The sequence below is a fragment of the Anomaloglossus baeobatrachus genome, chromosome 2, assembly GCF_048569485.1.
Source record: "Anomaloglossus baeobatrachus isolate aAnoBae1 chromosome 2, aAnoBae1.hap1, whole genome shotgun sequence".
NCBI lineage: Eukaryota > Metazoa > Chordata > Amphibia > Anura > Aromobatidae > Anomaloglossus > Anomaloglossus baeobatrachus.
Window position 1 is genome coordinate 94,977,656 of NC_134354.1, and position 12,878 is coordinate 94,990,533.

The window sequence follows — 12,878 nt, forward strand, 5'->3', positions numbered from 1 at the left end:
ATACCCTAAGACTTTTAATACCTTATTAAGCATCCTACATTACACACTATAGCAATACACATACATTACATCATCAATACTGCTACACCTCTACAGAGTAACATTCTCATCTCTGCTATATCTTATACATTACAATACCTTACACTATACATTCCTACCGTATATAATATCACTTTAATATCTTAAATTAATATTAGGAACTCGACCACCATCTTAAACACATCATTACTGTGGACACAACACTTGAACTTTGCAGGTATGGCACATTCTACCTCAAAACACACTTTTACTGCGGACTGCTCCATGGTTCCTGGTACTACTACTGTTGAATGACCGTCCTGTTCCTCACTATTGCCCACCATCGTGCCACTCAATAAAGTCATGGCGCCATGGTCGCATCCCACCCACAAGGACCCAATACTAAAAAATATTAGCACCATCCATGGACTACACACCTGGTTTGACTTGATTATTTATTTAGGTTTTATATAATCCCTGCCATGTCCCGGCATTGCAAATAGTTTAGTTCCCCCCCCCCCCATTTAAATAAACCATCTCTTGTCCCGATGCATGGCAGGGGTTTATGTAACATATAGAAAATTAGAAGAAAAATGTATTTATTCTACACAATGTATAAGTACATTCTCATTTGACCTCTACTGACTTTTTTTTTTTTTTTTTTCTTTTTTGTTGATATACACGTTTTAGCTGTCAACATGGCCGCCAGCAGTAGTGTCTCTGCCATACGTAGAGTCGCTATTTTTGGAGGCACGCATGGAAATGAGTTATCTGGAGTCCTACTAGTTAAACACTGGTTAAAACATGGAGGAGAAATCACCAGACCGGGTATGGAGGTGAGGCCATTTATCACCAACCCAAAAGCTGTGGACAAATGTGTTCGATATATTGACACTGACCTGAACAGAGTGTTTGACAGTCAAAGTCTCAGGTAAGAAATCATTTTAGTTTGTGTTATTTTGAATATATTAGAATATATGTTGGTTTGGGTGGCAGTGGAAGCAGGGACCATGCGTCTCTGTAAAACCTGATTAACTATGTGACTAAGTACAGACCACAATACAGACAGGGCAATGGTCTCCTAACCTGAATTTGACAGACTCTTGGATGCCCATAGGGCTGTGGAGTTAAGCTCACGAAACTCCTGGCCTGTCTGTAACGGGGGCAGGGGGTGCCTCAGGGGTTGTAGTCGCGGTCTCCCGCCCAGGGGGCGGCAGGCTGACCCCCGGCCCGGCCGTCACTGTTAAAACGGAGGTGTTGTTTGTGGGGCAGAGTGTGGGTGGCAGGGACGCGTTCGTGCCGGTACCTGAGTTCTCCGTGACGCCGTTTTCCCTCGGCTCGCCAGCCCCTTCATCAGTTACAGAAAAGAGCCACTGAAAGGCAGCTGGTAAACTAAGAAACATTTTATTGAACGAGGCTTCCATTTTCTGTTACACTTCTCAGCAGCAAGTTACTTCAGTACTTCACTTTAACGTTACAGATTACGTTCCTTCCTGACGGTTTCCCCTTTTTGCTGACGGTCACTCTCCACCTGCAGGGGACACTTGTTAACCCCCTAGTAGCTGTACTCTGAACCCTGAATTACTGCAGGGCAGATCTAGCACACACTACCGGTTCCGGATGAGTTCCCACTCCTCTTTACACCTTTCAGCATCAAGTCACATCGGTTTATAGGTTACACTTCTTGCTGACGGTTTCCTCTTTCCCCGGTAACTTTCCCTTGCCTGCAGGGGACATGCGTTAACCCCCTAGTAGCTGCACACTGAACCCGGATTTACTATAGGGCAGATCTAGCACAGACTACCAGCTCCGGATAAGTTCTCACCTCTCCACTTCTTTGCCGGGGAACTACTTCTCTTGCTTGCTTCGGGCGTTCCCGTGTACCTCCACTTCTTTGTCTGCGCACTCACTCTGGCTGCCTGCCACTTTTTACTCACACACTCTGCCCCGTCACCTCAGACTTCTCTCTCCAGTCACATCTCTCTGCACACTGCTCTGCCTTCAGAGACCTCCCTTCCTTCCCTGCCACTGTTACCAGGGGAACCACTGCTCTACACTGGCACCTAGTGGGGAAACTGTTTAATCACTACAACAACAGGTAACATTTTACCATTAACATTTACAATTTGCCACCATACTACTGTGGCGTCTTCAGGGGGGGAAAAACAGCTCCTTCACTACCAGGGGTCCGACTACCCCTTACATGTCCATACATCGCGCACTGGGATATACAGATGGCTATATTTGGCCTAAGTGATAATTGCATAGTTAATGCTGGAGGAGGTTGTCGCAGCTATTATCTGGTGTTAAGCACAAAACCATTTCTTAAAGGGAACCTGTCAGGTACTGAATGCACCCAGAACCAAGAGCGGTTCTGGGTGCATATTTATAATACCTGCCTATCTGTCCCAGCCTATAGTGGCATAGATAAAGGGATTTTTAGAAAAAGTATATCCAAAGATCATTTATGATACACTAATGAGCGCAGAAACTAGTCGCAAGGGCGTTACTTCCCTTGGCTACTTGGTCCCCTTAGCAAGTAAGTACGCCCGTGTGGACGTGCTTACATCATAATGAATGTGCAGCGTCAGAGCCATGGTCGCTCACCTCTCTGCTGTCACTGCAGTCGACACTGGTTTTCATTTCAGTACGCATTATTGGAAGTCCCCAGACTTCCGGTCATGGGGGGCTATGAAGCCAGGTGTACACTTCCCAGCTTCAAACTGGTGTAGTGCACAAGATGGAAAGTCCGGGGACTTCTAATCATGTGCACTGATCCTAAGCAGCATTCTAAGGCGATGCAATGGACACAGGTATGCGCGTCAGTGCCGATGATGACGCTGGATCATGGGTATTGCATAGCATGTTAGTATACCCCTGTGGGTGTGCTAAGAGGGCGGAATGAGGGTAGGAACTAACACTTTGCGACTAGTCCCCGCGCTAAATAACATATCATATGGGATATTTAGAAATACTTTCTCTAAAGATCTCTTTATTTATGCTACTAGATACAGGGACAGTTAGGCAGGGATTAGCCATAGGCACCCAGAGTTCTCATGGGTATGGGTGCATATTGTGTGTCGCCCCTGCGGCTCCAGTCGCCACAGAGTATTGCACCTTGTTTTGGGTGTGATATTCGCCTTGGGTAAGGAGGGGGTTAATCACTGGTGTTCCACATTTACACTTTACATTCAGCTTAGGAGCATTCTCACTGGGGAGCTGGACTAGGATAGGCAGTGGGTTGGCCATCACGAAGCATGGGAATTTCCCAGGCACTAGGACAACCACCTGGGGGGCGGGTTCCACTTTGTGTAAAGTTGCTTTTACTTCTACCCCATCACTAGTCAGTCTACCCGGGACATCAGTTCTGGCGACACGACACCACCACCATCTTCTTCTTCTTCTTCTTTTCTGGGGCCTAGGCATGTAGCGGAACGCACAGCCCGGGTTTCTCACTGCTGGAAGGACAACCCTTGCAAAGAACACTTTTTTTATAAACACCTTTTGGCTTCTTCCAACTTATCCAAGGTCCACGGGGCCCATAACAGCGGTGAAAAGGGTTTTTGCAGCAGCAACTGGGCATTTTAAACAACTGTGAGTAAAGACACCTGGAACCACAGCAGCCAACTGGACTTTATTACTGGCGCCGCTGCACCCACGGCCACCGCCATTACTACTCCCCTCATCATCCTCCCCCGGGGATCGCTCCACCTGTGGGGAGCGATACCATCCCGGCTGCTACTAACATCAGCCCCGGAGGATGGCGACAGCAGCGGCGGCTATTCCCTGGCCACATACCTCAGGTGGCGTCATGACATTCCTAACCTCCACCTCATCATCCCCCTTCTACTGGTGTACACCTCGGGGCACGAAACTGGGCGGGCCACCGCAACATCCCAGACCTCCGCAGCGGCCAGGTGTTGAGTAAACAGGTACGAGACCTGACCTGGACCTTCTGCCCCCTGGGTGTCACAATTGCACCTGACAGGTTCACTTTAAAAGTCCATTGTATTATGCTGCATATAGAACAGTGTCACCTGAAGCATGTGTGGCGCCCCTGGGGCTTCAGGCTCCACCGGGTACTGCACCTCACCCGAGGTGCGGTGCTCATCTCGGATACGGAAAAAGTCACCGGTAACCACCACCAAAACATTCATCCAACACATAACACGGGAGCTCTACTGTGAAGCCCCGCAGGTGTCGTTGATGCAGTGTCGGTGCAATACCTTCAGGGACTCCACGGTTAGTCTGGATCTGGTCACAGGTAGGGAATCTTCGGTTTTGATCGTGACGCCACTCTCAGATTTGCGGTCAGAGGGGACCGCCACTGCAGGTTAGAGGACGCCTGGGGCTGATGGTGGGTGCAGTCGGGTGTAGTAGCCTCCTGAGAGTGAGGCAAGCCCCAGGGCCCTTTGTAAAGCTGTAGTACCACAAGTCGCAGAATGACCACACACAGGCAGAGTGTCTTTCAGGGTTTTTACTCACTTCAGGTGGCAGGGTGAGTAACCCGGGCGTAACTGAGATGAACCAGGTGGGAACCAGGTATCCTTCCGGCTGACTGTATGAGGGTGACTACAAACTCGCCTTCCTTAGCCCTTGGTGGTTTGGGGTGACCCCGACTTTGAGTCCCTATGGGGGTCACCCAGGGAAGATGCTCCAAGCCTCTCTCCCCTTCTTGTTTTGCCGTGTGCTTGTTCCCCGGGCCAGGCCACTCCAGCCTCTTGCCTCCTGTGACCTATGGGCCCTACTTGCGGTTACGTGGCTGCGGCTTTTGGTTGTTGTGGTGTGGGCTGTAAGAGCCCCACACCGGCAGGTTTAGCAGGGAAAGGTGAATCTATCCTCGCTTCGGGATCTGCCGCCCGGTTGGGCCTGGTGCTCTCTAGAAGTCTCCTTACTTCCCACTCCGTGCACTCTCTAGCTGAAGCTGGCTTTCAGGCAGCACTCCTAGTTGACCGTTCTCCCCCGTCTGTAGTCACTGCGCGGGCGCTGTTAGACAGCATCAGCCCCACAGGTCTGCTCCTCACTGAGCCCTCTGGAGTTCTCCTTCTAACTGACTCACTGCCCCTCCTCTCCTGTTCTTGCCTACGCCACCTAGCAACCAGACTCTCTTACCACACCCCTTGAGAGGAGATGGAGGCTCTACCCCCTCCACTATTCCAGTGAAGGTGAAGGCTTGCCCCCTCCTGGGATCCCCAGGGGTCCTCTCAAAGGTACATGTGTGAGACCTGATCACTATGCGCCTGTGTTCCACACCCCTGTCAGCCATCTGGATTACCTGTATTGTACTGTCCCCAGCATGGGTGCAGTACTCAGTGGTGCCTGACCAGGTCAGGGGCGCCACATTCCCCCTTAGTTATCACCAGCACGTCCTCGGGCTGCAAGACAACATTTTAGAATGCATAAAACAGTAAAACATGGTAAAACATTTTAAGATCACCAGTTATCATGCATCACCACCCTCCACCCACAAGTCCGTTAACCCACCCAAAACCCTCTCAGGTTGGCCGCGCCTTCAGCCACTTCTGGCAGGATGTAGAGGCGGCTTACATGGGCTGGTGGTTTCAGGGTATACCTGGCCTGGTGGATCCGCGCCTTCAGCCTCTTCTGGCAGGATGCAGAGGCGGCCTCCACAGTTGGTGCTGACCAGGTACCCTCTTTGTGGTGGTGAGCCAAGGCCCCATAAACAGGCGTGCTCTCTGGTCGCAGGTGAGCCAAGGCCCTTTTCTACGGACGGGCCCTCCTGGTTGCAGACGAGCCAAGCCCCTAAACAGGCTGGCCCTGGTGGTGGTGCCACTGGTGTAACTATTTACACTGCGAGAGTTTGTGGCTATAGCAAGTTCATAGCCTTAAAGTTTAGTTCTCACAATAGTTTTTGTGGGCGCATTTCTTAAACGTTGCAAACAAAACTTGTCAAAACTTTAACTGGTAACTTCTTTCTTTACTTTTCTCTACTTTACTCCTCCATTTCACTAGGGCGTGGGCATGTAGGGCACCGGCACCTGTGACTTTCTTGGTCTCTTTCTTCATCTGTTTCTTTATCTGTGGTTGTTTCATCTGTAGGTTCTTTATCTTTCCTTTCTTGGTCTTCGTCTGTTTCTACATCTGGTTCTTTATCTCTATCTTTTCTTTCTTGTCTTTCTTGTCTTTCTTGTCTTTCTTGTCTTTCTTGTTGCATGGGATGGCTGTAAGGTTTGTTGGGACATAGCGCTACGTCCAGAGCATACAATCCTCTTTCGCCTTGATGCAGGGTGAACTGAACTGAGTCTCCCATCTTTAGATTTCTGCCAGGGTGTCCTCTTGGCAGATGAGCGTTCACATCTCTGCGGTTTACAAATATCCCTTCTTTTATTCCTGGTGCTACAATGAAGCCATAACCACTTTTCAAGTTGAAATCTTCCACTACGCCATAACACAGGGGTCCTCTGGCCTGGGCTTTGGACTCTCTCAACAAACGCTTCTCCTTTAGGTCTCTGGCGGTGACTGCTCTCTGTTCAGGAGACTGTGGTGCTGGAGCAAACTGTGTTCTTCTGCGCCGTGTCTTGCGGGCTGGATTCATGCCTGTGGGCTCCCAGGTGAAGCTCTTAGGCAGCTCTTCTTCTGCAGAGGGGGTCAGGTCCTCCTCGTCCCAGCGGGAATAGGGCAGCATCTCCGGGTCCGAGTATATATCTACTGCTGGTGGCACTGGAGTCGGAGTCAGTCCTTCTGCTTCCTGGCCTCCTCTCCCCCTTAGTTCTTCCTGGCACTCCAGCTGTGGCAGTGCCGGGGATGGATGCTCTTCAGCCGGCCCAGGTGAGGGACTCCTTGGTGTAGCTGCTGCAGGAGTTAGCAGGAGACTCTTTGGGGTATGCGGAGGGGGTATGTACTGGCTCACCAACCATTGTGGAAATTTTTCCTCCAGGTCAGCCCTCATCTGCCAATATGCAGGGTCTTCACCCACCGTGGGCTGCCTATCAGGAACCTCTGTGGACCGGGGAGCGGTGTCTGCTCTGGCCTTACAGGCCGGGGTAAATGCTGAGGTAGCCTTTTCTTGGCGGGCCGCGCCTGGCATGGCGGCGGCCTGGTTTTGGCGGGCCGCGCCCTGTATGGCAGCGGCCTGGTCTTGGCGGGCCGCGCCCTGTATGGCGGCGGCCTGGTCTTGGCGGGCCGCGCCCGGGATGGCGGCGGCCTGGTCTTGGCGGGCCGCGCCCGGGATGGCGGCGGCCTGGATCAGTGTCGCTGTTGCAGGAGGCTCTGTGCAGGCTGGGCTGGACGTCGCTGCAGCAGTCTGGGCTTCGCGGGCCGCGCCTGGCATGGCGGCGGCCTGGTTCAGCACCTCACTTGCGGCGCGGACGAGCGTCGCTGCTGCGGTGGGGTCTTGGCGGGCCGGGCAGGGCATCGCTGCAGGGACTGGGTCTTGGTGGGCCGAGCAGGGCATCGCTGCAGCCGCTGGGGCTTGGAGGGCCGCACCTGGCGTGGCTGCGGCCTGCTTCAGCGTCGCCGCACCGGACGCCTCTTCAGGGACCGCGGACGTGGCAGCAGGGGTCGGGGCACTTGCGCGGGCCGGGGCATCATTCGACTCACCCGTTGTTGGTAGCACTGGGGTCTGCGTCGTCGCCGTCCCGCCTGACACTCGGCGCGCAGCTCTCCCTTCATAGGCCCGAACCGCCGCGGTCATCTCCTGCAGTTCCATCCGTTCCTCCCGAATCTGCTCCACGACCCGGGTCTCCAGCCGGTTGCAAAACTGGGCCAGCTCTCGGTACCACCAGGCAGCGGAGCCTGGTTCTGGGTTCCTGCGGTCAGACGCCATTTCTTCTGCGCCGTCTTCTGCACGGTCTCCCAGCAGTGGACTCGTCGCTGCCTCCAGTAGTAAGCTGTTTACATATTTTTTATTTTAAAAAAATTTTGGTTCAAACAAAACAAATTGTTCACACAGTAAAACTTAACAACAATTAGTCAAATTACAATCTAAAGTTAAATTAACATTCAATTTTTGAAATAGAAAAAGTGGAGCACGGGAAAGGGGGAAAACAAAAAAAAAAGAGGGGGGGGGGAAAGTGAAAGGTTATATGATTAAAGAAAAAAAAAAAAAGTAAACTAGAGTTATAGTAGAGTTTTGGCTGAAAATTTAAACTGAATCTCTTAACACATAAATTGCTAAACGTAACTATTAGAATAAAAAGACGGAGAATATAATTAAATCATTTTTACAGCTAGTAGCTACACTAACTCAAGGATTTAATATAATAAGATTGGGATTGAACTTCTTTGACCAAAGATTCCATCTCACCGAGTACTTATCATATAATCTATCTTTCAAAGCAAACTTAAATTCGTAAAGATTGTGAGAGGAAATTCTTTCTATTACTTCATGTATAGATGGAATATTAGTATTTCTCCAGTTGGCAGCGAGGAGATTTTTAATCACTTGTATGATATGACAGGTAATATGTCTATAATTTAAGTTAAGTTCATCTATCCCGATTGATAGCAGAACTAATTCCGCAGAGAGACTAATTTCAGATGAGGTTACATTATGGAGGAGAATTTCTGTATCTCTCCACAATTCCTTTAGTTTTGGACAACTCCAAAAAATATGACTGGTAGTACCTCTCTCTCCACATTCTCTCCAACACAAATCAGAATTTTGAGAAGAGAATCTATGTAGTTTTTGTGGGGTATAATACCACTCAACCAGAATCTTATAATAAGATTCTTGTATGGATATACAGGTAGACATCGAGTATGTATAGGTTAATGCAGATTTCCATTTGTTAGATTGAAATGTTGTATTCAATTGTTTTTCCCAAGATTCCATATATTTCAATTTCTTAAATGTATAGTCATCATTAAAAATTGAATATATGTTTCTGGTATTCCATAAACCTATGTTTAATGGGTTGTTTAGTAAGTCTATGATGATGGTGGGTAATTTTTTTGATAAAAGATGTGTTTCTTGCAGAAACTCCCATATACGAGTCCATTTATATTTCTCTGATATTGGTAGATTGTATTTTATAAGTAATATGTCAAAAGGAATAATATCTTTATTACTTACAATATCGTCAAGGAAAAGTATACCACATCTTTTCCAATTTAATAATTTAATTCTTGGTATCATCAGTTCCACAGTATCTATCGAGATGTTTTTTAAACTTGTCATCGAGACCTTTTGTGCTAATAAACAGTTTAGCAGAGTTCTCCAAGCTTTTATCTCTGCATTATTAGTTGGGTTTCTTGGCAATTTTTTATTTGTTCTAAGCAGATAAGCTAAGAGTAAGTCTTTTTTATTTTTATTCCAGGTGGTGGATTTTTCAAGAGACATCCAACTGTTGTCAAGGTTCTCTAATAGTGTAAACTGAGTTTGTTTTACTAGGTTGCTTAGGTAATAGGATTGTATATTAGGCACACCCAGGCCACCTTTCAGTTTGTGTTTAAATAGTATGGTTTTAGAGGTTCTAGGCTTTTTGCTTTGCCAGACAAACTTTTGTAATTGAGATTGAATTTTTCCTAACCACTTATTGGGGATATTAAGGGGTAAACATCTAAAGGTATATAGAATTTTTGGCAAAATAATACTTTTGTATGATGATATTTTCCCAAACCATGAGGTCTTTTCTATTTTTAAAGCTTTCAGGACATTGTCCAGAGCAGCAAGAAGGTGTTTCATGTTAGAGGGTATAATTTTATTTAAATTATTAGAAAGCAATATACCTAAATAAGGTACACTACCTTCCCCCCAGGAATAGTTAAATTCTTTATTGATAGCATCTTTTAGGCTGTCATCTAAATTGAAACTAAGAATTTGTGACTTAAGTTTATTAATTTTGTAGTAGGAGATATTATTAAATTCCTGTAAGGCCTTTTCAATATTTCTTAGAGATTCTAACGGATCTGTGATTGATAAAATAATATCATCCGCATAAAGGGTCAGTTTATACTGTTTCCAATTAGTATTAATTCCCTTAATTCTATTTTCCATTCTAATATACTCTGCTAGAGGCTCCATAAGTAAGGCGAACAGAAGTGGCGATAGTGGGCAGCCCTGTCTTGTACCATTAGTAATAGGAAATTTTCTCGAAATATAATTATTAACGTAAATTTGAGCTGAGGGTTTGGAGTAAAGAAGGGATATGAGATTTTTAATTTGCCCTATGAATCCAAATTTTTCCAAAGTTGCATCCAAGTAGCCCCAATGGATTCTATCAAATGCCTTCTCTGCATCTAATGCAAGAAACAGAGAAGGAACTTTTTCTTTGTTAATATGGTCAATTAGCTTGATCAGTTTTCTAGTTGCATCCGAAGCCTGTCTCTTTTTGATAAACCCAACTTGGTCCATATTAATTATTTCTGGGATTATAGTTTGGATTCTATTTGCAATTAATTTTGAAATAATTTTCGTGTCCGTATTTATAAGCGAAATTGGCCTATAGTTCGAAACGTCCATAGGATCTTTCTTTGATTTCAACAGCATAATTATATTTGCCCCTAACATTTCCTCGGGAATATCATTTGATGATAATATATAATTATTAAGATTGGTTAGGTGGGGTATTAAAATGTTTTGAAATGTTGTGTAATATTCATTATTTAGGCCATCGGGGCCAGGAGATTTTTCATTTTTTAAATTTTTAATAATGGTCTCTATTTCTTTATTTGTGATGGGCCTGTTCAGAACCTCTAAATCATTTTCTTCAATTTTAGGTAAATTAACTTTATCTAGAAAAGAATTAATTAACGATTGCGAAGGTTGCGTTTGTAAAGTACAGTCTTTTAGATTATATAAGTCATGGTAGTAGTCAGCGAATGCCTCTGCAATATCTTTTGGATGTTTGCATAGCTGACCATGCTTATTGTTTACAGCTATAATTCTGTTTCTAACTCTTTGCTGTTTTATCCTTGACATCATAAATTTAGTTGGCTTATTGTTTGAATGATACATATTAGTTTTACTGAAGTTTATAACTCTGTTATAATCCTCAATTAAACAGGATTTAAGCTTAATCCTCAATTCTAAGAGTTTAGATTCCAAGATGGTGTTAGGTTTTCTTATTTGTCTTTGCTCAAGATGTTTTATTTCTTCAGTTAGATTTTTTAACTTTTCTAAATTCTGGTTCTGGGTGCATATTTATAATACCTGCCTATCTGTCCCAGCCTATAGTGGCATAGATAAAGGGATTTTTAGAAAAAGTATATCCAAAGATCATTTATGATACACTAATGAGCGCAGAAACTAGTCGCAAGGGCGTTACTTCCCTTGGCTACTTGGTCCCCTTAGCAAGTAAGTACGCCCGTGTGGACGTGCTTACATCATAATGAATGTGCAGCGTCAGAGCCATGGTCGCTCACCTCTCTGCTGTCACTGCAGTCGACACTGGTTTTCATTTCAGTACGCATTATTGGAAGTCCCCAGACTTCCGGTCATGGGGGGCTATGAAGCCAGGTGTACACTTCCCAGCTTCAAACTGGTGTAGTGCACAAGATGGAAAGTCCGGGGACTTCTAATCATGTGCACTGATCCTAAGCAGCATTCTAAGGCGATGCAATGGACACAGGTATGCGCGTCAGTGCCGATGATGACGCTGGATCATGGGTATTGCATAGCATGTTAGTATACCCCTGTGGGTGTGCTAAGAGGGCGGAATGAGGGTAGGAACTAACACTTTGCGACTAGTCCCCGCGCTAAATAACATATCATATGGGATATTTAGAAATACTTTCTCTAAAGATCTCTTTATTTATGCTACTAGATACAGGGACAGTTAGGCAGGGATTAGCCATAGGCACCCAGAGTTCTCATGGGTATGGGTGCATATTGTGTGTCGCCCCTGCGGCTCCAGTCGCCACAGAGTATTGCACCTTGTTTTGGGTGTGATATTCGCCTTGGGTAAGGAGGGGGTTAATCACTGGTGTTCCACATTTACACTTTACATTCAGCTTAGGAGCATTCTCACTGGGGAGCTGGACTAGGATAGGCAGTGGGTTGGCCATCACGAAGCATGGGAATTTCCCAGGCACTAGGACAACCACCTGGGGGGCGGGTTCCACTTTGTGTAAAGTTGCTTTTACTTCTACACCATCACTAGTCAGTCTACCCGGGACATCAGTTCTGGCGACACGACACCACCACCATCTTCTTCTTCTTCTTCTTTTCTGGGGCCTAGGCATGTAGCGGAACGCACAGCCCGGGTTTCTCACTGCTGGAAGGACAAACCTTGCAAAGAACACTTTTTTTATAAACACCTTTTGGCTTCTTCCAACTTATCCAAGATCCACGGGGCCCATAACAGCGGTGAAAAGGGTTTTTGCAGCAGCAACTGGGCATTTTAAACAACTGTGAGTAAAGACACCTGGAACCACAGCAGCCAACTGGACTTTATTACTGGCGCCGCTGCACCCACGGCCACCGCCATTACTACTCCCCTCATCATCCTCCCCCGGGGATCGCTCCACCTGTGGGGAGCGATACCATCCCGGCTGCTACTAACATCAGCCCCGGAGGATGGCGACAGCAGCGGCGGCTATTCCCTGGCCACATACCTCAGGTGGCGTCATGACATTCCTAACCTCCACCTCATCATCCCCCTTCTACTGGTGTACACCTCGGGGCACGAAACTGGGCGGGCCACCGCAACATCCCAGACCTCCGCAGCGGCCAGGTGTTGAGTAAACAGGTACGAGACCTGACCTGGACCTTCTGCCCCCTGGGTGTCACAATTGCACCTGACAGGTTCACTTTAAAAGTCCATTGTATTATGCTGCATATAGAACAGTGTCACCTGAAGCATGTGTGGCGCCCCTGGGGCTTCAGGCTCCACCGGGTACTGCACCTCACCCGAGGTGCGGTGCTCATCTCGGATACGGAAAAAGTCACCGGTAACCAC

At 46.9% G+C, this 12,878-nt stretch overlaps 1 protein-coding gene across 2 annotated transcripts in view; it reads left to right on the plus strand.

Annotated features, from left to right (window-relative positions):
• ASPA (aspartoacylase) overlaps positions 1-12,878 on the plus strand; it is a 44,759-nt gene that overhangs the window by 6,242 nt on the left and 25,639 nt on the right. For both annotated transcript variants that reach the window (XM_075335179.1, XM_075335180.1), the window contains one exon: positions 709-949. In XM_075335179.1, coding sequence (XP_075191294.1) covers positions 717-949 — 233 coding nt within the window. In that variant the 5' untranslated portion in view covers positions 709-716. The remainder of the gene's footprint in view (positions 1-708; positions 950-12,878) is intronic.